Source organism: Alligator mississippiensis, chromosome 7 (assembly GCF_030867095.1).
Source record: "Alligator mississippiensis isolate rAllMis1 chromosome 7, rAllMis1, whole genome shotgun sequence".
Taxonomy (NCBI): domain Eukaryota; kingdom Metazoa; phylum Chordata; order Crocodylia; family Alligatoridae; genus Alligator; species Alligator mississippiensis.
The window spans coordinates 61,562,998-61,590,632 of record NC_081830.1 but is presented as its reverse complement, the minus strand read 5'-3'; the positions used below and the strand labels follow the sequence as shown (position 1 = coordinate 61,590,632).

At 45.9% G+C, this 27,635-nt stretch overlaps 1 protein-coding gene across 1 annotated transcript in view; it reads right to left on the bottom strand.

Moving 5' to 3' along the window:
• RNF13 (ring finger protein 13) overlaps nt 1-27,635 on the bottom strand; it is a 154,619-nt gene that overhangs the window by 27,871 nt on the left and 99,113 nt on the right. Inside the window, exons 6-7 of the mRNA XM_006259169.4 lie at nt 14,445-14,532; nt 12,565-12,655 (exon numbers count right to left, since the gene is read on the bottom strand). Coding sequence (XP_006259231.1) covers nt 12,565-12,655; nt 14,445-14,532 — 179 coding nt within the window. The remainder of the gene's footprint in view (nt 1-12,564; nt 12,656-14,444; nt 14,533-27,635) is intronic.

The window sequence follows — 27,635 nt, the reverse complement described above, 5'->3', positions numbered from 1 at the left end:
ACCCTTTGTAAGAAGAGCAGATGGACAAGATCCTACTAAGACTTTTTTGTAGCTTAAGTGACATCTACATGCTGCTGTATTTATAAATTACAAAAAACTCCATTTCACTCTTAAATCAAGATTGACAGGAAAACAGAGATTATTATGTAGGTATTTCAGCAGCATCTTGGAAGCAAGATATGACAAATTATCTAGAAATCTGTGCATCATTCAGATTTACCAATGCATTTCAGATAACACTGTAGATTTAGCTGTAAATAATGCAGCATGGCAACAAAAAAAACCACAAACAAAAAATCCCAACAGCATAGATGTCCTTTGCCCCCCTCAACGTTTTAACTATAAGTGTATGACTATTGAAAATGCTGTCTTGAACAGCAATTGGTGGGTAGCGTCAAATAGAGATTCTGACTACTACTTCTGACTAGTACACAAGAAAAGTCATCTGAATGACGCCAGGTATTTCTCATCAGGAATGAACACTTGTAATTATCCCAATAGCATTTGCAGGCAAAATAACTGAAAACGGACAACAGATATAAAGGCCATTCTTATCACCTTTGATCACCTTCAGCAGCACCTTACTCCTCAAAAAGTTCCACTGATTTCAACAATATATCCACTGATGAGCATATGAAAACTAGCCCTTCCAGAGCAATCCAAAAGGAGTAAGGCCACTGACTCCAAGGGAAAGACATAAATGAAGACTGATAGAGAAGGATACTTAAGGACCTGTATTAAATAATCCTCATATACCAGTCTTCTTCTACATTTGCATTTTAATAGTTTTGTTCTCACAATATATTCTTTTCTACATCTTTACACTTCATTAAATGCAGTGTTTCACTTGAAGAACATGAGCAGGGCCCCATCAATGTACTTTAAGCCCATAATGAAGATTCACCTAGGGATGAAAAGGTAGTCACCTACTTCTCTGTTAAGTCAAGAAGAAGGCCAGTATGTGAGTGGTTTTGTAATGAGCAGTGGGAAAAGGACAGAGACCACCAGACCAATTTATCATGAGCCATCTCTGGATAAGGAATAAATCAATTGAGGCAAGGAAATGAAGGAACACCACAATCCCATTTTAGATTCCCCTTTCACAGTAGAACCTTGCTTTAAAAATAGGTCAGGGCACAGTTAGAGTGGTGTGGATTTGAATGGACATGCTTTCAATTTTACCTGCTGGACCTCAAAACAAATAACTATTTCATTTTCTGTTTTCAGTCTTTACAGACACAGTATACACATGTAAACTACAGTCTTTAATTTTAACTGTTTAATTATATAGCATTTGGTGATATTATAGTCAAGATTTTTAAATAAGGGTGCTCAGCATTTGATTTTAATAGCTCCTGTTCACACTCTTAATAGGAATATATTTACCTCTGTACATTCAAATATGGATTTACCTTATAAACCAGTTCTTGGAAATCAGTCTATTTTTTTTTAAACATTATGCTAGCCCTGTATTCAAAGTTAATTCCTACACTGCAACTACATCTGAAGGAAAACAGGGAAGTATCTAATAGATATACTGTAATCTTATAATCAAGAAAACAACTCTTGTTTATATTTTCTGTCTGTAGTGCTCAGTAGCTTTGTTCTGCTATCACCCTAAATTGCTATAAAATAAACATGCCCCAGTGCTTGGAAGAAAAGCAAGTTTTGGACTTCATGAGCAATTTTATGACGTCAAGCATTTTTTTCACCTTGACAGATAACTGAATTATTCAACTTCTTAACCTGTTCTTCTGGTAACAAAATGTTTGCTATAAAATTCCAAGTCATATTCACCTAAAGAGCAGCAAATTTTCAAACTTAGTTTCCAATACAAATGGACATGCAGAAATACTCAGATAGTTGATCAATATCCATACATACTTTGCTACTCAATAGGAGCTTTGTATACTTAAGTTATCCAAAACATCAAGATTACGTGTCAAGCAAAAAGTGATTTTGATCTGATACATTTTAGAAGGCTAATTAATATAATGCAACTATTTAACAAACAAGGAAAGATGAAACATCTTCTCTTTTAATCAATGAATCCCTCAGAAATATCCAAATATGGCTTCCCCTCTGGTTCAGTGGTAGAATCCTTACGTGCCACACAGGAGACCTGGGTTCGATTCCTGGACACTTATACGACCGGAGGCACTGAAAATATGGACTCAGTCCAGCATTTGAATTCTCAGTGACCTGTGGAAGGTCTGGGCAGCCTCCACTCCTCCAAACTCCTGCCTAGTTATATGTGTCAAAGGTCTGGGTGACCTCTCATACATCTACCATTATCCAGAAGGATTGACCAAACCTCTGTCCAAGTATGTTTTTCTACAATGTATATGGCAAGATTCAGTGCAGCACCAAGCCAGCATCATCTGCCCCATGCTGGCTCCCTGTGCTATGGGCAGCATGCACCCCAAGTCCCGGAGGACTGGAAAAGGGCTAACGTGGTCCCCATTTTCAAAAAGGGGAGGAAGGAGGACCCGGGCAACTATAGGCCGGTCAGTCTCACCTCCATCCTTGGTAAAGTATTTGAAAAAATTATCAAGGCTCACATTTGTGAGAGCCCTGCAGGACAAATTATGCTGAGGGGAAACCAGCATGGGTTTGTGGCGGGCAGATCGTGCCTGACCAACCTAGTCTCTTTCTATGACCAGCCTGGACACAGGAGGAGGGGTGGATGTCGTATACCTGGACTTCAGGAAGGCCTTCGATACGGTATCCCACCCCATACTGGTGAACAAATTAAGAGGCTGTGATGTGGATGACTGCACAGTCCGGTGGGTGGCGAATTGGCTAGAGGGTCGCACCCAAAGAGTCGTGGTGGATGGGTCGGTCTCGACCTGGAAGGGTGTGGGCAGTGGGGTCCCGCAGGGTTCGGTCCTTGGACCGATACTCTTTAACATCTTCATCAGCGACTTGGACGTGGGAGTGAAATGTACTCTGTCCAAGTTTGCAGATGACACAAAGCTATGGGGAGAAGTGGACACGCTGGAGGGCAGGGAACAGCTGCAGGCAGACCTGGATAGGCTGGACAAGTGGGCAGAAAACAACAGGATGCAGTTCAACAAGGAGAAATGCAAAGTGCTGCACCTAGGGAGGAAAAATGTCCAGCACACCTACAGCCTAGGGAATGACCTGCTGGGTGGCACAGAGGTGGAAAGGGATCTTGGAGTCCTAGTGGACTCCAAGTTGAACATGAGCCGGCAGTGTGACGAAGCCATCAGAAAAGCCAATGGCACTTTATCGTGCATCAGCAGATGCATGACGAATAGGTCCAAGGAGGTGATACTTCCCCTCTATAGGGCGCTGGTCAGACCGCAGTTGGAGTACTGCGTGCAATTCTGGGCGCCACACTTCAAGAAGGATGCGGATAACCTGGAGAGGGTACAGCGAAGAGCAACTCGTATGGTCAAGGGCCTGCAGACCAAGCCCTACGAGGAGAGACTAGAGAAACTGGACCTTTTCAGCCTCCGCAAGAGAAGGTTGAGAGGCGACCTTGTGGCTGCCTATAAGTTCATCACGGGGGCACAGAAGGGAATTGGTGAGGATTTATTCACCAAGGCACCCCCGGGGGTTACAAGAAACAATGGCCACAAGCTAGCAGAGAGCAGATTTAGACTGGACATTAGGAAGAACTTCTTCACAGTTCGAGTGGCCAAGGTCTGGAACGGGCTCCCAAGGGAGGTGGTGCTCTCCCCTACCCTGGGGGTCTTCAAGAGGAGGTTAGACGAGTATCTAGCTGGGGTCATCTAGACCCAGCACTCTTTCCTGCTTATGCAGGGGGTCGGACTTGATGATCTATTGAGGTCCCTTCCGACCCTAACATCTATGAATCTATGAATCACTCCAGGGCTTGTACTGCCTGCAGTGTGCAGGCTGGACCTGACACTGGGAGCACTGCCTGTACCCCAATGTGCAGGCATGGGCCACACACTGCATATGTCACCCAACCAGACTGGCCCTGCATACTGGCTCCAGGGCCAGCATGGATCAGGTCACATGGCACCTGTGTGCTACATGTGCAGGATTCTGCAAGCTGCATGTTTAAACCTCTCCTGTAGCTCTGAGAAAGTAAAAGTGCTTTTTCATCTGAAAATGGACCTTTTTCACCCCTGAAAAATAAGTCCTTACATTTATATTTATTTTTTTATGGACAAAAAAAGTCTCATCTTTTTTGGTTCAACAGAGCAAATACATGTATGATGAGACTATGAGCTCAATTTTATTCTTTTTTGTGAACCATTAATAGAAATGTTTCCTATTATGCAACTATGGACCATATTTTCCCTCATTTACAATTATGTTATCCTCACTGAGGATAATCAGGTTGCATAGCTAGCTAACACTGGCGGCATAATTTGGCTCCCAATTTTTTTTTACACTTTGTGGGTCAGAACTAAGCCTGAATTTCAGATCCAAAGCTGAGTTTGAAGGACTGGCAAATGGGAAAAAAAATCATTTACTGAAAAACTGAGCATATTTGATTAAAAAAATAACTGAGACATAATAAGCATGGAACTTCCTTGGCTATTTTTAGTGTTTTTCCCAAGTAAAACCTCACTTTAAGTAAATCACCTTGGGTTATACATGAAAGTGGCATATCAGGTAACAGAAACCAGCTCCCTGAATCAGAGAAAATTATGGTTTGAATGGACCTCAGGAGGTCATGTAGTTCCACCCCCTGCTCAAAGTAGGACCATCCCCAACTAGACCATCCCAGCCAAACATTTGTCTAGCCAGGTCCTAAAAATCTCCAAAAATGGAGATTTTACAACCTTTCTGTTCTAGTGCATTACTACCCTCCTGGTGGGAAAATTTTTCCTAATATCTAATCTAAACTTCCGTTCCTGCAACTTGAGACCGTTGCTCCTTGTTTTGTCATCTGCCACCACAGAGAACAGTCTAGCTCCATCCTCTTTTGAACCTCCCTTCAGGTAGGTACTTGAAGGCTGCTCTTAAAATCCCCTTAGTGTTCTCTTCTCTAGACTAGATAAGCCCAGTTCCCTCAGCCTCTCCTTATGGCTAAGTACAGACGTTAAAAAAGGCTGAGCCTGAATTGATTCAATCTTTGCAGGTTACTCTAACCTGCGTAGACTGAACTGAGAAACAAGTGAATAGACATTCATTTTTGATTCTGGGAATGCAGGCATGTGCCTGTAGTGGCTCAGGCTAGAAGCCAAGTTGGGGGGGAGGGCACTAGAGCAAGCCCTCCCTTCCCTTCTGCAGTGGCCAGAAGGCTGGAGGGAAGCTGAGCTGGGGGGCGGGGTCTGACCAGGCCCCAGCAGACTGAGTATGATTAGGGAGGGGTTTAAATCTCCACCCTGGAACCCAGCCAGGGTGTGCCTGGAGGAGGAGGAGAGAAGCAGCCCTTGCCAAGCTTTTTTTTTTTTTTTTTTTTTGTGGGGGTGGCGTGGGACACAACGACGACGCATGGCCAGATCCCGGCTACCAGCTGACACCAAAGGATTGAGCAGCAAGAGTAGGGGCATAGCCAGACCCCGGCCCTGGGCCTGAAGCAAAGTGGGGGAGAGGGAAATCACAGGGAAGTGGGGCTGGCAGGGACCTCCAGCAGTCCTCTAGTGTCTAGTCCAGCCCCTGCCTGGGCCCTGGCCAGACTCTCCCATACAGGCTAGAATCTAAAGAGTGGAAGATTTACTTGCCAGGGGGGCTCTGTACTGCTGGGGAAAAAAGCCACCAAGGGCTTCTTGCAGTCACTTTCCCCCCCTTCCATCCTTGAGCCCAGTGCTGCACAGAACTCCCCCGGCCCTCCTCGTGGCAGGGGAGGAAGAAGAGGAGGAGGAGGGGAGAAGGAGGAGGGGGAGAGCCCTGTCTGCTGCAGCAGCTGTCACAGCCGGGCTGGGCAAGGCATGGGGAGCTTAGGGCAATCTAAGTGCACATCTCCTGTGGCCCCAGCCCGAGCCACAGCTGGCTGGGAAGAACCCAACCCTGACCATCCACCTGCCTCATCTGGGGCTGGGACTGCAGGGCTGAGCTGGGCCGGTCTGCGGGTGCTGCTTTAGGTTTGCTTAAAGTGATGTTTTACGTAGAAAAAACACTAAAAATAGCCAAGGAGGTCCACGCTTATTATGTCTCAATTATTTGAATCCCACTCCTGTACTTTGTCCACAGAGTTGTGTTGCCTTACACACTCCTTGAAACCTGCCCTGCTTTGTTGAAAGGTTTGTAAATTTCAGTAACAATCCTGACAAACTTGGCTCAAGTTTGGAGTATTATTATAAGGAACTCAAAACAAAGCAAGTTTTGTATGGATTCATTTGTTCTGCATAGTAACACTAAAAATATCATTCTATACTGTTCTTGCCAGGATGTGTATGTAAAGCTAGCTGAAGCTCACAAAACATTTGTGACTCAATTTTTATCGAAAAAATATTTCTTTAAATACAGAATTTTCAGGTATCCTTTGACTAAATACTGTAATGGAATCAAAACTTCTCACTCTCAAAAGGCACCAACCCCGCTGCCCTCCTACCGCCTTCTCCGGGCATCTAATCCATTCCTAGGTAGTCCCAGGTGGCAGGAACAATGCACAGGGTGCTGGAAGCCCACCAAGCCCGAGCTTCTCTGAGCATGCCTGGGCTTCCAGCACCCTGTGCACAACTGGATCTGGAGGGGTGCTGCCTGTAAGCTGGGGCTGCACCCACACAGCTAGCACCCCACCCACCCAGGTGGCCCTGGGGAGCAACGCTGCCATGGAGGGAAGCACTGGGCCCCCCCCGTGTGACATGGCAGCAGCTTGCTTGGGCAGGCTGCACTGTGGGGGGGAATCAGGCCCCTCACCACTTTTTTTTCCTTCAGCAAAGCCTGCTGTCTGTCTGTCCAGAGCACTCTGATTGGTTACTTCAGTAACCACTGTGATTGGCTGCTGAGACAACCAGGGCATGTCCACACGAGCGCACATGTGCGTCTTTCAGCATCTCAAAGCAAGAGGCACAAGCAGAAATGAACAAACGCTCCCAGCACTGCAAATTTGCAGCACAGGGGCAAAATTAGACCCCTGGATATCCAGGGGTCAAAAAAAACCCGCAGGGGAAAAAAGTAGGGCAGAGCATGGTTCCGGACCATGTCCTGAGGCAACCAGAGGCTCAGTTCTCCACAGAGACGCTCTGGTAGCCAGCCAGAGCATCTCTTTCGCTGGCCCTCTACACTAATGCTAGGAGCATGGGGAACAAGCAGAAGGAACTTATACTCATGCTTGCAAGCAATAACTTCAACCTGGTTGGACTAACTGAAACCTGATGGGACCCTACTCATGACTGGGCAGTAGGCATTGAGGGTTACAGGTTGTACAGATGGGATAGAGTGGGGAAAAAAGGTGAGGAGGGGTGTTGCTCTCTAGGTTAAGGAACAATATACATCCTTTATAATCAAGATGGAATCACAGGAGGGACAAACCAAGGTACTGTGGGTCAGGATACAAGGGGTCGGGGGGAAAGGGACTTGGTAGTGGGGGTCTACTATAGACTGCCACACCAGAAAGATGAGCTAGACCTGGAATTCTCCAGATAGCTCTCAGAGGCTGTATGGTCGAGAGATATGGTTGTCATGGGTGACCTAAACTACCCTGACATCTGCTGGGAGGAGCAGTCAGCCAAATCTAACTGCTTACATAGGTTCTTAACCTGCATGCAGAACCTCCACCTAACGCAGGAGGTATACGATCCCACTAGGGGAATCACCTTGCTGGACTTGGTGTTAGCTACAGGAGATGACATAGTGGGGAATCTGCAGGTACAAGGTAACCTAGGGGATAGTGACTATCGATTGATTGAATTCACTATCCGGTGAAGGGTGGGTAAACTAACCGGCAGGGATGAAGTGCTAGACTTCAGAAAGGCTAACTTCAGTGTGCTCAGGAGATTAGTTAGTGAAGCATTAAAGCTCAAAAGCATTGGCGAAATGGGGGTTCAGGAAGGATGGTCGTTCCTCAAGGGAGCAATTCTATTGGCACAGAAGGAGACAATCCTATGGTGCATAAAAGGGGGCAAAGGGGCCAAGAAGCCCTCTTGGTTGAACAGGGAAGTTCAGGAAAGCCTAAGGGCAAAGAAAGAGGTATACAGGCTATGGAAACAGAGGGCAGCTACCAAGGAGGAGTATACCTCCCTGGCTCGCACTTGCAGGGAATCAGTTAGGAAGACCAAACCAAGATTAGAACTTAGGCAACAAAAATTAAGGATAACAAAAAGTCCTTCTTCAGGTATATAGGGAGCAAAAGGAAGGTGCAGGGTAGCACAGGACCCCTACAGGACAAACTAGGGCAATTGGTGACAGAGAGGGGGGACAAAGCTGAGCTCTTCAATGAGTTCTTTGCATCTACATTCCTAGACACAAACCAACACAAATCTCCCAAATGGATCATAGACGGCACAGGAGGGATACCAGCCCACCAACTGTTAGTGCAGATTTAGTGAAGGGGCACTTGGAGGGGCTGGATGTGTTCAAATCAGTGGGTCTGGATGAACTTCATCCAAGGGTGCTGAAAGAATTGGCCAGTGTCATAGCAGAGCCCCTCGCACGGCTGTTTGGGTAATCATGGTGCTCTGGTCAGGTCCCAGAGTACTGGAAAAGGGCCAATGTGGTCCCTATTTTCAAGAAGGAGAGGAGGGAGGAACGGGAAAACTATAGGCCACTTAGTCTCACCTCTATCCTTGGGAAAACTCTGGAAAAAATCATTAAGGATCACATTTGTGGGAGCTCAGCAGAGGAAATAATGTTGAAAAGAAATCAGCATGGATTCACTGCAAGTAGATCCTGCCTGACTAACCTTGTTTCTTTTTATGACCAGATCTCAAAATGCTTAGACGCAGGAGCTGAGGTAGATGTCATCTACCTAGACTTTAAGAAGGCCTTTGACACGGTATCTCATTCTGTTCTCATAAATAAACTGACAGGCTGTGATGTAGATGATTACATGTTCAGGTGGGTGGCAAACGGGCTTAGGGGGTCTCACCCAGAGAGTGGTGGTGGATGGGTCAATATTGACCTGGAAAGATGCGGGCAGTGGAGTACCACAAGGCTGGGTCCTTGGACCGGTGCTATTCAATGTCTTCATCGATGACTTAGACGAGGGCATGGAGAGCACCCTGTCCAAGTTTGCAGATGATACCAAATTATGGGGCAAAGTTAACAAACCAGAGGGTAGGGAACAGATCCAGGCAGATCTGGACAGGTTGGAAAAATGGGCAGAATGAAATAGGATGTAGTTCAACAAAGACAGGTCCAAAGTGCTGCACTTGGGCAAAAAGAACCACCAACACACTTACTTAGGCTGGGAGATGACCTTCTCAGCAGCACAGCAGTGGAGAGGGATCTTGGAGTCATAGTTGACTCCAAGATGAACACGAGTCATCAATGTGACAAAGTGATCAACAAGGCTAACCGCAATTTATCATGCATTAGCATATGCATGATGAACAGGTCCAGGGAAGTGATGCTTCCCCAATATGCATCACTGATCAGGCCGCAGTTGGGAGTACTGCGTCCAGTTTTGGGTGCCGGACTTCAAGAGGGATGCGGAGAATCTTGAGAGGGTTCAGAGAAGGGCCACTCATAGGGCCTTTCCTGCAAGCCTCTGACCATATGGGGAGAGACCAAGGGACCTGGATCTCTTCAGCCTTCGCAAGAGAAAGCTGAGAGGTCATCTTGTGGCTGCCTATAAATTCATCAGGGGAGGGCAGCAGGGAATAGGAGATGCTCCACTTACTAGGGCACCTCCTGGAGTAACTAGGAACAATGGCTACAAAGTGACAGACAGCAGATTTAGGTTGGACATTAGAAAGAACTTCTTCACAGTAAGGGTTGCCAGAATCTCAAATGGGTTTCCAAGAGAGGTGGTGCTCTCCCCTACCCTGGGGGTCTTCAAGAGGAGGCTGGACAAGTACCTAGCTGGGGTCACCTGACCGCAGTGCTCTTTCCTGCCCAGGGCAGGGGGTCGGACTTGATGACCTACTGAGGTCCCTTCATACCCTAACATCTATGAATTTTTGAATCTATGAATCTATAAATAAAGTGCCAGGAGGCTGGGGCCGGGGAGGCAGCCATCAGGGTGGCTGGGGGTGCAAGCAGGGGATGGGGCCAGGCGGGGCAGCCATTGGGGGATGGGGCCAGGCAGGACAGCAATTCAGGGGGCTGAGGTAGCAAGCAGGGGTGGGGCATGTGGACCCTGCATGGGGGAGGTAGCCCCTGCAGGGGCCATGTGGCCCCTGTTGGGGGCTGTGGCCCTGTGGGGGGCAGCCTGTGAGCTGTGCAAGCGGGCTGCACCCTGTGGAAGGCAGGGGACTCACCCCTCCTGAGCAGCCCCCCCCCGCACATTACCCCCACAATCCACCCACAGCTACCCACACACCCTACAGCCCCCTACATCCTTCCACAGCCACCCACACACACCCTGTGTGCCCAGCTGCCAAACAGGATGAGACCTGCTGGCAGGAGCTGCAGGGGCAGCTGTCTCCACATCTTGATTAGTGAAGGGGTCACAGGGAGCTCTAACTGCTCTATGGTAAGAAAACCTAAGGCAAAAAGCAAAACATACAGGTATTTAGAATTCCTTTTATCATGATGATAGAGACACTGGTAGGCTTCCAAACTGCTTTAACACTGTAGATATATCAATAAAACATTGCCCAACAGATCACTGTCAATCTGTCTGTCTGTTTCTCTCTCTAGTGGTTTTTTTGTCTTAATTGTGGAGGAATATGGATTTCAGGGTATTTTACAGAGTGACTTCAGGATTTTTTTCAGTGATTTTTCAGTTTTCAAATAGGGAACACCAGAATTCCTGCTAGGGAGGCAAGTGGCAGGACCCAGGCAGAGGAGCCTGCTCAGAGCTGGCACCTTGGACCCAGCTGGAGCTAGCTGACCAGCTGGAGCCAGGAGGACATGCTTTGACAGTTCAAAGCAGGCCACCACACCCAGAACATCTTCCAGGTGATAGCTGCCCAGATGGCTGCGCAGGGGGCACACATGGCAGTAGTGCCGCACAAAGGCCAACTCTGCAGCCACAGCCCACTGGCAGCTGGCCCTGAGGGGCAGATGTCTCTACTGGCTGTGCTGTCTCCCTTCGGGTCTTGCAGGTGTACAGCAGGTCACAGACAAGCAGCAGCCCCCACTGCCAGACTGCTGCAGTGGGTAAAAGATGCAGGGAACTCTCAGGGCTGCTTCAGCAGTCCAGCTGACACAAGGGATAGTGTTCCCTGGTACCAATGGCTGGGCTTCAGAAGCTCCTGAGAGCAAGTAGCCCTGAGCTACTTAACAGGGCAGCTTTTCGTACTGATGGGGCCAGGACAGGGCAGCTTTATACACTGCTGGGACCAGCACAGGTGCTGGCCCCAGGCTCTAGCTCCCCCTGGCTGCAGATCCAGGAGGAGCCAAGCAGGGTTATTTTGCCCCAAGTGGCACAATTTGCTGCACACCAAAGTGCATGACCAGGCACATGCACCGAGGCAAAAAGCCCCACCTCAAATCTGCACCAATTCTATTTGAGCTGCTGCAAGCGCACGTGTTTGCATGCATGGACACGCCCCCAGAGTGCTCCAGACAGACAGAATAAGCCTATTATTATTATAGATAAGAAGCAGCATACAGCTCTAAGCCAAAGCTCATCTAAAGTCAATTTTCAGTAATTTCAATGAACACTGCATCAGGCCATTACATCCTGGGATATACATAATAAATAAAATTAAATAAATTAATATAAACAGGCCTTGATTATGTTTTCAAAAGCATCTGTTAGAAGCTGCAATTTTTTGAGGACAAACTAAAAGAGGAATGAAATAAAGTGGGAAAAACTAGTCTACAACCAGCACGAATAAGTTGGAGCATTTTTACCATAAATCGATATATCTAATTTATCAGAGAAAAATTCTCCATTTTAATTCTAGCACAAACAGTAAAGCTTGGCAAACAACATACTGTGAGTTTTTGAGTGAGCATGCAGAATGCAGAATTTACACAAATTTTCCCTTAAGATGATTTCTAATATACAATATCCTTTAAGAATGTAAAAATGACCACAGATATTCTAAGAATTTTGAAAAGTTTTCCCAAGTACCATTCATGATGACAAGATGAACAGAAGTCCTGAAGAAGAAATAATTTTTTTCATAGAAAAAATAAAACAAAAAGATTATCTATCAACCAGTCAAAATCACAATTAGGACATATATTTTAGAATTACCAACATTTCTTGTGATTGCTTTCATTTAAGAATTTCAGACTCTCAGATCACTTAGGCACTCTTGGCAGAGAATCTAGGTGTTTAAAACTGCTTAAACACAAAATCAAATGCGGTAAAGAATCTTAATGCTAACACTGGAAGTACAGTGAGCAAAATCATGGCCCCACTGAAGTCAGCAATTAAACTTCCACTGACTTTAAGAAAGTCAAAACTTTACTCAAAATAGTTATAGTCTAAATTATCAAAAATCCTTTTTGTCTTAAAATTCTATAATTGATTGAAAAAGGTGTGAACACAGTGTAAAGCACGATGACTTTGCAAGTTAGCTTATATAATAAATAAAAAGATAAATCATTACTTACCCCTTTTCATAAGTAAAGTCTTCCTTAAGGGAATTAGCTGATGACTCACCAATGAAGACAGAGGGAATGTCAATCTTCTTTAAAACTTCAACTGTTTAAAATATAGCAGCAGAAATAAAAGACCAATATTGACATAATTGTATTCCTCTATGGGCACATATTTAAATCAAAACTGATTTACAAAGAGCCATGAATATGTTATGAGACTATTATTGTGGAAGACATCCTCTACTAGAGACTTAATGTTCGGAGATAAATATATATTCTATTAATTTAACGTATTTTTTCCTTTATGACCATCTGAGCTTCATTGTCAGCGCAACTATGAACTCAACATTCTGAAGAAATTATTAAAAAGGATATAAATCCTCTGGCAAAAAGTTGTCTAGGTACAGTTGGGGTACAGACAAATACATGAATTATAGGAAGCGCAGGGATTGTGGAAACTTTACCTCACATAAGCTACTCTATGCTAGCAGTCCATGCACCTGCACTTTCCCTGAGGTAAGTGAAAGCAAAACTAAGATAACTTAGCTATCAAAGGAAAAATGGTTAGTTACTATGGTTTAACTTTCAATTGTCATGCAGAGAATGCAGGAAAGCAGCTATCATGGAGTAGGTGACACAGAATAAAGCTCTCACTCCTTTTAGCTTACTGGAATTTGTTCATTTATCCATGCTTCAAAGCACTATTTCTTATGTGACAGATCCTTAGCTGGTTTAAACTGGCAATTTCTTGAAGCCACAATGATTTACCCCACCTGAGGATACAGCTATAAACAAACTACTTTTTTAATATGAATGCACAAGAAATGATTTGAGAATAGAAGAGGCCGAAAGTGGGAGAGAATCAGCAAACCAAACTCACTCACATTTTTCTCCTTTAAAAGAGAATCCATTTTTTAAAGTTTGCTGATCCATTTTTTGAAGCTTGTTCTTGACCCCTTCATATATTCCTGTGACGCACTTTTGGGTCACGACCCACAGGTTGAGAAACACTGCTATACAGAATAGGACACACAGTTTTCTCTAATAATTTACCATCACTTTGTTGAAAGTGATTTTTCAGTTCATTAAGGTGTTTTTATTCGGAAATGCCATGCCTGCTCTTATTTATGTCTTTGTGACTCAAGAGCATGAAAAAACATGAAGAAAAGGATCAAAATATCACAAAGAAAACTAGCAGCACTGAAGTAAAAAACAAAACATTTTGGATCTATTATTCTTTAGATATATCATTTTGTTATACAATAATAGAGATTGGATACTTCCATGACAACTGTGGGATTTTGTGGTAATGTGTTATTTATGGTTAAGAATGCCTCAAAAAATTCTCAAAAAAAATGCATGAATAGTTACATATACATGCTTAGATGATGGAGAGATATAAGTGAACAGAAAGCTATACACAGAGTTGTAAACAGGTAAAACAGCCTTTTGCTCCAAATTATCATATGTAATGTATTTAAGTCCTGAATTCTCATCCAAGGGAACACTAGCTATTTTTGCTCCATTCCTCCATTAGCAGCAACAAAAAACTAACAACTTTCCAGCTATTTCTTGGGGGTAGTCATACTCTTTTCTCTCAGAAATATAACCATTTATCTCATTAAACCTGAACTACAACTTTAACAGAGAGAACAAAGACAGGAAAATAATTTTACAGCACACACAAATCATATACATTTTACAGCACACATAAATAGTATAAACTCATATTTACACTAGTTTCTCACATGTTATGACATTAAAAGATTTCTGCTTTACAATTAAAGGAGAAAGTTTCTGGTTATATTTTTTTAAACTGAAATCAATACCAAATACTATAATGGGTGGGAATGATTTTCAAACAGGAGAGAAGAAGTGATACCTGTACTTACTGTCGTTGGATCCCATGCTAATCAGGTCATCGGAATCAACATTGTGAACTACAGCTGCTTTGTATCCAGCTCTCTGTGCATTTAAAACCTGTAAGTCATACAAAACACCTTATTATAAACAATAATGCTGATATATTGCAGATTCATTCACAGCATAATTATTATTAAATGGCTTAATCTTCATTGATCAACTAATAACAGGACATTTTATGGGGTTTTTTAAATCAATCCTATCCTTTCAGGACAATACTTCTGTACTTTTAAAAATGTTCCTAAAAAAGTTTCAGGTCATTTCTGTGCAAGCAGATGTCACACATTTAGGAAGACAGGCATACGATCCTTCAACTTTAGCATAAAAACAAACAAACAAGCAACATCCCCCTCCCATGTAGCTGTATCTGAAAGGCAAAAAAGGAGCTTATTTTAATTAAGCAGAAGTTACCTGTTGTAGTATTTTATGTGAGGACAGGCAACTCAACTACTTCTACATCTATAAATCTTGCTTGCATCTCTTTATTACTTGTCAGTGTCAGATACTGCCTGTATGTTACCCCGGAGTGGTTCAACATTATGCATATCAAACCTTAAAGTGCAACAGTAAGCAACTACAATGCTGGCATTCTGGTTTTAAGTCAGTATAACCCGGCATGATTAGTTAAAACAATTAGGCCTCTGGCAGGCATTACATTTTTTTGAATTATATACGAGTTTCACGTGGCAAACCATAGCACACCAGATGTTAAATCACTTTATCCCTGGTTGAAATGGCAGAACAGACACAAAGGAGTTGCTTGTTGAAACAGCAACTTCTTTGTGGCATGTAAGTAGCCCACAATAATTTTAACATGTGGCCACTTGGCATGTTACAATTTATCATACAATACATTTGTCAAGCATTAATGTGAAAAATGCCTCAGCCTACCTAAGGATAAATCTAGGTTGTAGTAATTGTAACCATTATAGATATATCTCAGCAACCTTTAAAATAGCTAGCTTAGTGTGAGGCCCGTCCCAAAAATATTTCTGGGAAGAGGCCAAACTGACACCCTGAAAAGGGGGGGAGCGCCAGCTTCGCGGAACCTGGAGGCTAAGGGACACTGACCTAATGCATCTGCTGATCTACTGATTTGCTGAAAATAAGAAAAGGAAACAGCAAGTAAATTGGTAATGGCTTTGGAAAAGTACCCGAACTAACAGCCCTAAAAAGGGAAAGTGCGGTATAGCCTAAGTAACTCCCTTTGCCGCTCTGGAAAAGGGAACTGCGGCAAGGCCTCAAGTAACCCTGCTTGACAGCATGCAATGATGCTTGCTCTAGCCCATAAAAAGTGATAAGGCTAGAAACTAATGTGCAATTGGAAGAAGTGAAGGTAATGGGAGATAGGAAAGGTATAAAAGTCATACGAAAGGAGCCTTAGGTAAAACTACTTCGGGAAGGACAAGGCTGAGAACCTGATAAAGAAGGCAGGTTCGCCACCCAGAACACAGGGTGGGGTTCCCGAGACCCATCAGGTAATAACATAGGACAGGGTAAGAAGTGCCTTTCCTCCAGCCCGACGCGCTAGCGGCTTGTAGGCATATGATAATGACTGTGTGTGTGTTGTATTCTTTGCAATAAAAACTCGTACTTGAGTTTTACCCTAGCGTGTGACTTGCCGGTTACTCACCTTCTCCCTTTGGGAAGGGAGGGAACCCCTACAAGTGGTGGAGAATATATTCACGCACTGGGGAAAAACCACGAGTCTGGTGGAGCTTAGTAAAAGAGTACATCCATGGGCATCCTCTGGGGTGAGGGACCTCAGGTCCCTCGCTGCGGTGGAAAGAGTTTTTGCCCAATGGCAAATAGGCAAAAAGCCCGGGAAAACTGTGTTGCTAAAAGGTGCCCTTTCTTTGTTGTGAGAAATGGTGAGGACTTTATTGCCATCAGAGGATCTGGAACCAGGGGAGGGACAAGAAGTGACAGAGACTGATCTGGTCGGGGACCAGGGTAACCAACCTGCTCTCTCCGTTCCAGGAACAGAAGAGACAACTCATCCGGAGGGAGATTCCAGAGAGGTCAAAGGTAAGTGCCGTTATAAAATCCAAGGTACAACAGGCTCAGGATAGACGGACTACTGTGCAGGAATAGGAAGTGACTCCCTGGAAGCCAAGACACCTCCAAACTGAGCTGGTAGGCTGGGCAAAAGACGCAAAGAAAACCTAGGCCATGTAGGCTAATCGAGTGGTGGCCCAGGGGTTAGACAAGTTTTTCACTCCCCGAGAGTCATTAGCAGTGACAGCAAAAATTTTCACAGGGGAGTGGTATAAGTCAGCACAAGCCTCTCTGAGAATAAATTCAAAGATGTCAGGATATTACGCTCACCAGCTAATAGGGTTTGCATTAAAATCATTGAACGCCTGGGAACTGTCCAAGGATCGACATGCTAGAGAGCCAAAGTAGACCCGGTACATCAATTAAGCGGGGATGCGTTCATTGAAGCAGCTTTGAGGGACCGGTTAGAGAAAGACCCCTGCAGGTCATAGTCACTAGGACCGCATGGGAAAGCACCCTTCATAAGGGGACAGGACCCTTGCAGGGTCTTCTGATGCAACGATACAATACCTGGATGAACCATCCACTAAAAGATATTATAAAGGGGTTGCAAACTCTGATTAACTTGACCGGGGAACACCCGAAACTGAAGCAGGTGGCAGTGATAAAAGGAATGTCAGCAGATGCAAAAAAGATTCCCTGCCGACTGCCACCTGCTTCAGTTTCGGGTGTTCCCCGGTCAAGTTAATCAGAGTTTGCAACCCCTTTATAATATCTTTTAGTGGATGGTTCATCCAGGTATTGTATCGTTGCATCAGAAGACCCTGCAAGGGTCCTGTCCCCTTATGAAGGGTGCTTTCCCATGCGGTCCTAGTGACTATGACCTGCAGGGGTCTTTCTCTAACCGGTCCCTCAAAGCTGCTTCAATGAACGCATCCCCGCTTAATTGATGTGTTTCAGGTGTTCCCCGGTCAAGTTAATCAGAGTTTGCAACCCCTTTATAATATCTTTTAGTGGATGGTTCATCCAGGTATTGTATCGTTGCATCAGAAGACCCTGCAAGGGTCCTGTCCCCTTATGAAGGGTGCTTTCCCATGCGGTCCTAGTGACTATGACCTGCAGGGGTCTTTCTCTAACCGGTCCCTCAAAGCTGCTTCAATGAACTCATCCCTGCTTAATTGATGTACCGGGTCTACTTTGGCTCTCTAGCATGTCGATAGACTTTGGAAAAAGAGGAACCTCGGGGAAAAGAATACAGACTGCCATGCAGTTGTGGCTGTCCCCTCAGCCCCACCCCTAGAAGAGCCCGACACCCCGGTCGGGCTCTATCCTGATCTGAAGAATCTGCACCTAGATTAGGGGGGCCCCAGGGAGGAAATATGAGGGACACCCCTTCCCTCGCTCCCAATGGGGTGAGTTCCCGGGGATTCCAGGAGGTACCTTTTTGCTCAGATTAAAGTCAAAAGAGATGAGGTGGCAGGGTGGTTTCTAATGGACACCAGGGAGGAAGTTACCATATTCCAATAGGAACACCCTCCCCCCTCCTCCGGAGTGGACGCCCTGTAGCACTAAGGGGGGGGGGCAATTAGAGGAAGGAAAATTGAAGGTGTGCCAAAGTTAGGAAAGCAGGATGTCTTCACAGTAGTAACTGCTACCCACCACCCACTATGGATATTGGAAACCAATGCCCTGAGCCACTGTGTTATAGATAGCCCCCACCAGAAAGTGATGGCCTTAAAAAAAGGCAGTCCTCATGCCAAAGAACAGGCCACGGGTTCACTTGGAGTGGGACGTAGGAAATACCAAAAATGAAATGCATATCGAATTAGAAAAAGGAACGAGGCCACGTTTTGTGTGCCCCTACCCTTTGACACCCACAGCTGAGAAAGGGGTAAGTGAAATGATCCAGGAACTACTGTAGGCCGGTTTGGTGGAGCCCACTATTTCCCAGTGGAACTCCCCCTTATGGCCTGTGCGAAAAGCTAGTAGAAAATGGAGAATGGTAATAGATTACCAGGAAGTAAACAAAAGGACAAAAAAATTAGGCCCAGTGGTCAGCACCCTACCCGAGATGTGGGATGCAGCCCAAAAGACAAGCGCTTCGCATTTCACTGTAACTGACATTTCAAACTGTTTCTAGGCAATTCCCATACGAGAGGGTGATCGAAACATATTTGCCTTAATGTTCAGAGGCAAACAATATCAGCTGTTGCGCCTGCCCCAAGGCTGGTACAACTCACCGATATTAGTGCATCAATAGGTGCGCAAGGCACTTGAATCCCAGCCACAGGTTCAAAGTTACGTAGATGACATATTAATCTAGTCAGACACTCCTGAGGAGTGTGCGGATATCTCCCACAATGTGCTGCGGGCCTTGGGAGCAACAGGATTTCAAGTGGATCAAAAAAAGGTCCAATGGGTGCAGCGCTCAGTAAAATACCTAAGTATGCAACTGAATGTGCAAGGTCTGGAAATACTAGAGCAAATCAAGAAAGCATTAACCCAACTTCCCCCGCCCCACACCCAGAAACAACTACAGTCCCAGTTAGGATTGATGGGATGGTATTGGGCGGCAGTGCCGAACTTTGCGGCCCTAGCACGGCCACTCCATCGGGCACTAAAGGCCAAAGATGACCCGTGGAGTTAGGGGGAGAAAGAAGAGGGGCTCCGCCAAGTAATGCTGTGAGCTATATTGAAAAGCCCTCCCCTGTTCCCTCCAAACCCCAGCACACCTAAGTATCTGGAGGCAGGAGTTTGAGAGGTCAGTCTCACCTCCATCCTTGGTAAAGTCTTTGAAAAAATTATCAAGGCTCACATTTGTGAGAGCCCGGCAGGGCAAATTATGCTGAGGGGAAACCAGCACGGGTTTGTGGCGGGCAGATCATGCCTAACCAATCTAGTCTCTTTCTATGACCAGGTTACGAAACGCCTGGACACAGGAGGGGGGGGGGGGATGTCGTATACTTAGACTTCAGGAAGGCCTTCGATACGGTATCCCACCCCATACTGGTGAACAAGTTAAGAGGCTGTGATGTGGATGACTACACAGTCCGGTGGGTGGTGAATTGGCTAGAGGGTCGCACCCAAAGAGTTGTGGTGGATGGGTCGGTCTCGACCTGGAAGGGTGTGGGCAGTGGGGTCCCGCAGGGTTCGGTCCTTGGACCGATACTCTTTAATGTCTTCATCAGTGACTTGGATGAGGGAGTGAAATGTACTCTGTCCAAGTTTGCAGATGACACAAAGCTATGGGGAGAAGTGGACACGCTGGAGGGCAGGGAACAGCTGCAGGCAGACCTGGATAGGTTGGACAAGTGGGCAGAAAACAACAGGATGCAGTTCAACAAGGAGAAATGCAAAGTGCTGCACCTAGGGAAGAAAAATGTCCAGCACACCTACAGCCTAGGGAATGACCTGCTGGGTGGCACAGAGGTGGAAAGGGATCTTGGAGTCCTAGTGGACTCCAAGATGAACATGAGCCGGCAGTGTGACGAAGCCATCAGAAAAGCCAATGGCACTTTATCGTCATCAGCAGATGCATGACGAATAGGTCCAAGGAGGTGATACTTCCCCTCTATAGGGCGCTGGTCAGACCACAGTTGGAGTACTGCGTGCAATTCTGGGCGCCACACTTCAAGAAGGATGCAGATAACCTGGAGAGGGTCCAGAGAAGGGCAACTCGTATGGTCAAGAGCCTGCAGACCAAGCCCTACAAGGAGAGACTAGAGAACCTGGACCTTTTCAGCCTCCGCAAGAGAAGGTTGAGAGGCGACCTTGTGGCTGCCTATAAGTTCATCACGGGGGCACAGAAGGGAATTGGTGAGGATTTATTCACCAAGGCGCCCCCGGGGGTTACAAGAAACAATGGCCACAAGCTAGCAGAGAGCAGATTTAGATTGGACATTAGGAAGAACTTCTTCACAGTTCGAGTGGCCAAGGTCTGGAACGGGCTCCCAAGGGAGGTGGTGCTCTCCCCTACCCTGGGGATCTTCAAGAGGAGGTTAGATGAGTATCTAGCTGGGGTCATCTAGACCCAGCACTCTTTCCTGCTTATGCAGGGGGTCGGACTCGATGATCTATTGAGGTCCCTTCTGACCCTAACATCTATGAATCTATGAACCTATGAGAGGACACCATTAGTGCAGTACTATACCAATGAAGTCACCAAGACTGGAAAACCTGGGAGTTGTTGGGGGCTCAGAGCCAAGCGCTATCCAATATTGAAACCCACTATGAACCATTACAAAAGGAAATGTTGGCAGTGGTTTTGGGGCTTGAAAAAGGGGAAAAGTTGGTAGGAAATGCCCCTTTAAAAATTCGAGCACAGCCAGGGATTTTGACTGCCTTGAAAAAAAGCCCACCCACAGGGTCTCCTCACCAGACCTGGTGGCTACAGTAGAGTTTGCAGCTGGCCAGATACCCACATTGGGAGGCAAGGGAAATGCGGAAGAACCTGGTGCTCTCATGGTTAAAAGCCCCTGTAGAAGAAGAGGTCACAAGTCCCATAACCTGTGCCGACACATTTGATCCTGTTGATCCTCACGCTCTATTTACTGACAGAGCAGCAATTGGTCCAATGGTGATTTGGGCTTGGTTCTGCCCCTTCTCGAAAAAATTTAGAAAGAGAGAAATAAGAGGGAGCACCCAACTAGCTGAATTAAAGACAGTAGAAGAGGCAATTGCCTATGAAATCAGACAAGGATGGGAAAAAGTAAGAGTGTACACAAATGATTAAGTATGTGGAAAAGGAGCTACTAAACAGATCCCCTATTGGGAAAAGGCTGGGTAACACTTGAAAGGTAAACCTGTTTGGGGAATGAAAATTTGGCATCATATCTAGGAAATGAGTGGCAAGATTAAGGTGGCCATCCAACTTGTGGCTAGACACCAAAAGGATAATTCCTCCGAAACCCATGCAAACTCTAGAGCAGACTTGCTGACTCGTCCCTCTAGCATCAACTATCTAGAAATAGCACGGGCAGCCCAAGCATTTGCTCATGAAAAAGTAAAAGGGATGCAGAGGAGGCTCTGGCAAGAGAGTGGGGGGGCTACAGACTTGGAAGTGCGACATGCCCTAAAAAAATGCCATGCCTGTAGCACTCATCGGCAAACCCCATACCCAGGGAAAGGACAAGTAAACGTTCGGGTTTTGGAACTGGAAGAAGAATGGCAAATGAATTTTATAGCACCTCTGAAATTGAACAAAGGAAAAAAGTATATATTGGTAGTGGTGAATGTGGCTACGGGCTGGCCAGAAGTATGGCCTACCGCAGAGGCCACCGGAGAAGTGGTGGTACAAGCTTTGAGGGAAACAGAAGCCCATTTTAAGAAACCCTGCCTGCTAAAAACGGACAATAAGTCCCATTTCAAAAACACGGCAGTAGCACAATGGTGCGAGAAGGCAAAGGTAAAACATCAGTTTGATATCCCTTATCATCTGCAGGGTCAGGAAAAAAAAGAGCGTTTGAACCAGGAAATAAAAAAGAAATTGGGAATTGCGCAAAAAGTTTTTGGAAGGGGGCGGGTCCGACAAATTCCTTCGGTATTACAGGCCTTGCGGACGCAGGGGGGCAGTGGGGGACCAGCCCTTTCGCCCAAATGATGGGTCGGCCCCCGAAGTTTCGGTGGGAGGAGGAAGCAGAGTCGGGTCTGGAGCAAGAAAATCCAGACTACTCCCTCCGACCTCCGTTAGGGGCAAAAGTGAAGTTCACTTCCTGACCCAGACAAAGGAGAGAGCAAGAGGGCTTAGTTCTAGCATGAGGCCAAGGTAATACGGTGTTGGTAGGGACCCCCATCAGCAAACATTGAGTTTCTGCTAACCAAACAACTGTTTTCCAAAAGTCATCATAAGGGCTGGGACGCTGTTGCTGATGGGATTGATTTAAACTAGGAGTGCTGCAGGACTAATTTAAACTAAGAGTACTGCATCCTACCCTAGCTATTAGAAATCAAGTGTCCAGGTGCAATCATTGAAAGCTGCGTGGTCCAATATTTCTTGCCCTCCCATGGCTCGCCAAGGATATGTGTCTGAAGTACTCCTACTTCACATCTGGAATTCCAGCGTCTACCTATTCAATTATCAGAACTCCAAACCTGCCAAAACTGGAAACTGGCCAAAACTGGAAACTTGCCAATACCATCCGAAGCCCATATGGAGCGTACTGGTATGTATAAATCAACACCACGAAAGTCAAAAGACCACAGCTGTAGGGAGCCACCTACCATGAAGTGCATATAGCAGACCCCAGCAAAAACATTACATTCCAATACAAAGTAAGAGTAGCCCCAAGAGCCAATCGGTCTTTGTTGGCCCACGATGATGAATATATCACCAAAATCAAAGAATTCCAACCCATCAAAACAAAGGTTGCCCAAGACTATGCAAAGGGCACTCATGAGCATACTGTGTGTGACGGACTTGAAGTAAACTTTGTGCTAGTGTTTTCCAGTATCATGGAATCAGTAACAAATTGTACGCCCGAAAAGCATCCCATCCCAACAAAGGTATGGGAAAGCCAAAGTTCCCCATGCTAAATACAGGGCAAAAACAAAGGCTAAAAAACAGGGGGAACCATCTCCTTCTGGATTTAAGTGGGTCCCACCCACCCAGAGGAGATTCCCACCGTTATAGGGACTAAAGTCCCAGAAACCTTTGTAGTATTCCCTTCATTGTTCTTAAAAAATTTTGTAATTTTGCAATAAAAAAAATCAATGTTACCCAAGTACACCCATGGGTGTACTGTAGCAAGGGGGCTAAGCCTGTCCTTTCCACCTAGCAAGGGAGTTCAAGCCTACATAAAAAATTCCACAGGGACGCAACAACCTTCCTAAACTCCTTAAAAAGTGCCAGGGCTGCACTAAATGAAATAAATATAAAAGTTGTAAAAAATAAACTTGCCAAAATGAGGCAACTCACCCAGCAAGCATGAAAAAGCCAAATAGTGGATAATGCAAAATACCAGGAAAATCACGTCAAAACTATTAGTGTGGCGATACAACAACTCAAGCAGTTGCATACCATCATGCATTCAGCATTAGAGAAGGCGAGAGACCACACAAACAAAACGAGTTCTGCTATAGCTTGTGTAACAATACAAACTTTTGTGCTACACCAATATGAAAAACAGGCACTTTAAATTAAGTCCGGAGACCCAGCAGTCATATCCAGCTCCTATGCAAAGTGGTGCCCAAATTGCAAACCCCTTTTTAACAAAGTAATCTCCTCAAAAATAAAAACGCCTTTAAGAGAGTACACACCCGTTAAATCCATGGAATTAGAAACCAAAACCTAGCCCCTCTGTAAGTATATTCCAGTCCCAATAGTGCAGGCAAAGAGGGTTTAAGCCCCTAGGTCCCCCACTAAGTAAGTAACACAATCTGGAAAACTCCTAGACCCTAAGAAATGTAAACAATGGAGGCAAAACGAATAAATGTACTACCGTAAAAACTTCCTGATGGATCCCTGTCGGTTGCACCAGGAAAGAGTAGAAAACTGCATTCTAAATAAGATTTTCAGCCAAACTACAGTAGTGGTTAATAATGCCATTAAATGTCTATGTGTAGCTTCAGTAACCTCGATAACCTGGAATAATAAAAACATCGCCCAGGCCCCAGTTAGAAAATGTCATTACAATGCTACTGCTGTAAAGAGTAGGAGGCATATCTATACCCAGCCAACTTACTCCCAATCCTTAGCCTTGGCACAGGTTTTTCCAGTAAATTGGACAGTGCTGTTAAATCCTTCATGAAAAGCTGTTTACCAGCAACTGGGGGTATTACAAAAATGATTAATAACTATGCTACCACCTTAAGTAAAAAAAACCCGAGCAAGCCTGCATATAATACACCAAAAAAATAAGCTTCTAAAATTAACTGCCAAATTAAAGTCAGTGTCTGAACACCATTAGTATATCTTCTTAAAGTATAATCCTACGTAGACAAAACTAATACATTTTGCTTTACATCCCATAATTATTGTATTATTATGCATTATTCTTTTGTGCTTCCTAATGTATATGCTTACCTACTATGCCCAAAAACTGTATTAGCAAGTCAAAAGTCTAACAAACAATGTTAACGGCTATGTCACCCTACGCGATTTTAATAAACATAAATATATGCAGATGCAACCAGTCAGGAGGGGATTGTGAGGCCCGTCCCGAAAAGGTTTCTGGGAGGAGGCCAAACTGACACCCTGAAGGTGGGGGTCAGCTTCGCAGAACCCGGAGGCTATGGGACACTGACCTAATGCATCTGCTGATCTACTGATCCGCTGATCTGCTGAAAATAAGAAAAGGAAACGGCAAGTAAATTGGTAATGGCTTTGGAAAAGTACCCGAACTAACAGCCCTAAAAAGGGAAAGTGTGGCATAGCCTAAGTAACACCCTTTGCTGCTCTGGAAAAGGGAACTGCGGCAAGACCTCAAGTAACCCTGCTTGACAGCATGCGATGATGCTTGCTGTAACCCATAAAAAGTGATAAGGCTAGAAACTAACGTGCAATTGGAAGAAGCGAAGGTAATGGGAGATAGGAAAGGTATAAAAGTCATACGAAAAGAGCCTTGGGTAAAACTACTTCGAGAAAGACAAGGCCGAGAACCCGATAAAAAAGGCAGGCTCACCACCCTGAACGCAGGATGGGGTTCCCGAGACCCATCAGGTAGTAACATTGGATAAGGTGAGAAGTGCCTTTCCTCCAGCCCGACGCGCTCTCGACTTGTAGGCATATGATAATGACTGTGTGTGTGTTGTATTCTTTGCAATAAAAACTCGTACTTGAGTTTTACCTTAGCGTGTGACTTGCGAGTTACTCACCTTCTCCCTTTGGGAACGGAGGGAAACCCTACACTTAGGTACTGGTAGCAGTGCAGATGGAGCAGCAAAGTCCCCAGTGCAGACTTAAAACGTTGCCTGAGACCTTGGGCAGTTATCCTAGATTATTCTCTGCTGCTGTGGCTATACTGCTGTCAAAACTCAGGCTAGCTTTGGTACACTGACAGGAGCTGCAGTCATTGCAGTGACTACGGTTGCAGACCAGGCTACATACAGAAGATGCTCAGTATCTACCAAGAGAATCACTGTTCTCTGGGTTGAAACCAGAAGTATGTAGACATTCAGGCTTTTTCTCCCAGAGGAAAAATGGCTGCTCTATGAAAAAAAATAACACTGGAACAAGCAGGCTTAAAGTCGCTCAGGAGAGAGTTTCCCCCAGGAGACTGAGGCTAGGGACAAAAATTACACATAAACTGATATAAATGACTGGAAACCAATTTAAACCTGTAACAGAAGAGAAGTTCAGTGCATAAAAAAATGGTTTCAATACAGCCAAAACCAGTTTAAGATAAACCTGGATTCATGTAGTATCAGACTTAACTGATCTAGGTAAAACCAGTCTATCACACTTCTGTCCCAAATCCCCTCCCAACTCAAGTTAACTCACAGTCCCCTAACATCCCAGGATGCTTTGCACCTCCCCTGCAACCCCCCCTACTCTCCCACCCCAGGGCAGGCGGGCTAGCCTTGGCTACTGCGGTCTGCTCCAGTTGAGCAGGGACCAGCCCCACCCTCGGGCTGTCAGAGTTGAGACAGCAAAGCCTCTGGTCCCTAGCCTGCATCCTGCCAGTACTGCCAGGCTGGTGGGGACAAGAAGGCAGGGTGGGGGAGAAACAGAGGCCCCCCTCCAGCCATGGCCCCCCAGTGGTCTGCGAGAGCTGTCCCTTCCTGCAGCTGGGCAAGCGCAAGTCATTGAGGTTCTGGGGGGAGGGGAGGGAGCACTTCCGTCCCAGTGCCAGCACCCTGGGCCAGGGTCTGCCCACGTGGGGGATTCCCACACCTATCACAGCGTGGTTGCTGCTGGGGTCTGTATGGAAACCACACAGGCAGGGGCTGCTGGAAAATTAATCCACTGCTGGCTGGATATGGCCTGTGGGCCGGACTTTACCCACCCCTGCTCTAGTGCCCTCGGCTTCTGGCCAGGGCCACTGCAGGCATGTGGCTGCATTACTGGAATCAAAAGTGAATGTCTATTCACTTGCTTATTGGTTCAATCTACAAAGCTCAGACTAACCTGCAAAGACTGAATTGATTCAGCCTCGGGCTTTTTGGCTATCTGTGCTTAGCCTGAATGTCTATACACTTTCTCCCAGGGTCACTCTTCCTGGGGACCAAGGGGAGTGGAGCTGAAGGAAATGCTCCTGTCCCTTCCAAAGACCAGGATAACCCCAGTCTTGGGGTGCCAGATGCTCCACATTGCTTCTCACACCAGAGTTCCCTGGTACACTAATCTCTTCACTCAGCTGACAGGACTGGAGCTGAGTGGCAGGGAGCGGCACAGCCTCCTGCCTGCTTCTCAAACCAGAGTTTCCAGTATGAGAAGCAGGCAGGAGTTTTGCTCTGCTGCTCCTTTTACTCAGCTCCCAGGCACTGGGAGCAAGTGCAAAGAGCACTACTGTTCCCTACCAGCTTCTGTTTGGCCTCTGTCACTCAGGTGAGTGGTGGGAGAGAAGGAAGAGCTGAGGGAAAGCTAACTGGGGGGAGCTGAGCTGAGGAAACTCTCCCCAAGGCTGTCACCCAAGCAAGCTGGCTTTTAATTTTCCACCCCCACTATGTATCTGAGTGACGGGAGAGGCAAACAAGGAATTGGGCTGAGGGAAGCTCTCCCTGGAGTAGTGGAGTGAAGCCAGAGTCCCAGAGTGAGAAGCAGCTCAGGGTTTGTCCCACTGCTCCCTCCAGTCCACTCCCTGAGACTAGGAGGAGAGTGGAGGAGTAGCTGCTCCAGGCAGGGGGGCTTTGCCCCACTGTTCCTCTCCTCTCCCAGGCTGGTCTTTCTGGGTGTGGAAAGGGGCAGTGAGGCACATCTCACAACCCAAGCTGCACCTTGTTGCTCACTTCCCTCTTGGACCAGTCTGGGAGGGGAGAGTAGAGAAGCAGCTGCCGACCTCTTCCCCAAACTGGGTGCTGCGCAGCTAGTGGTAAGACATGAGGGTTTTGCCTCAGTGCTCCCTTTGCTTCCTGGAGGGCAGGAGTGGAGTGAAGGAAGCTGCTCTCCCACCTTGTTCTCAGAGCCCAGTCTGGGACAGGTGTGAGAAATCTTTCCCTGCTGATCCACTCCTCACAGAACTGGAATCACCCCAATCTCAGGAAGGCATAGAGAATAGGCGAGAGGG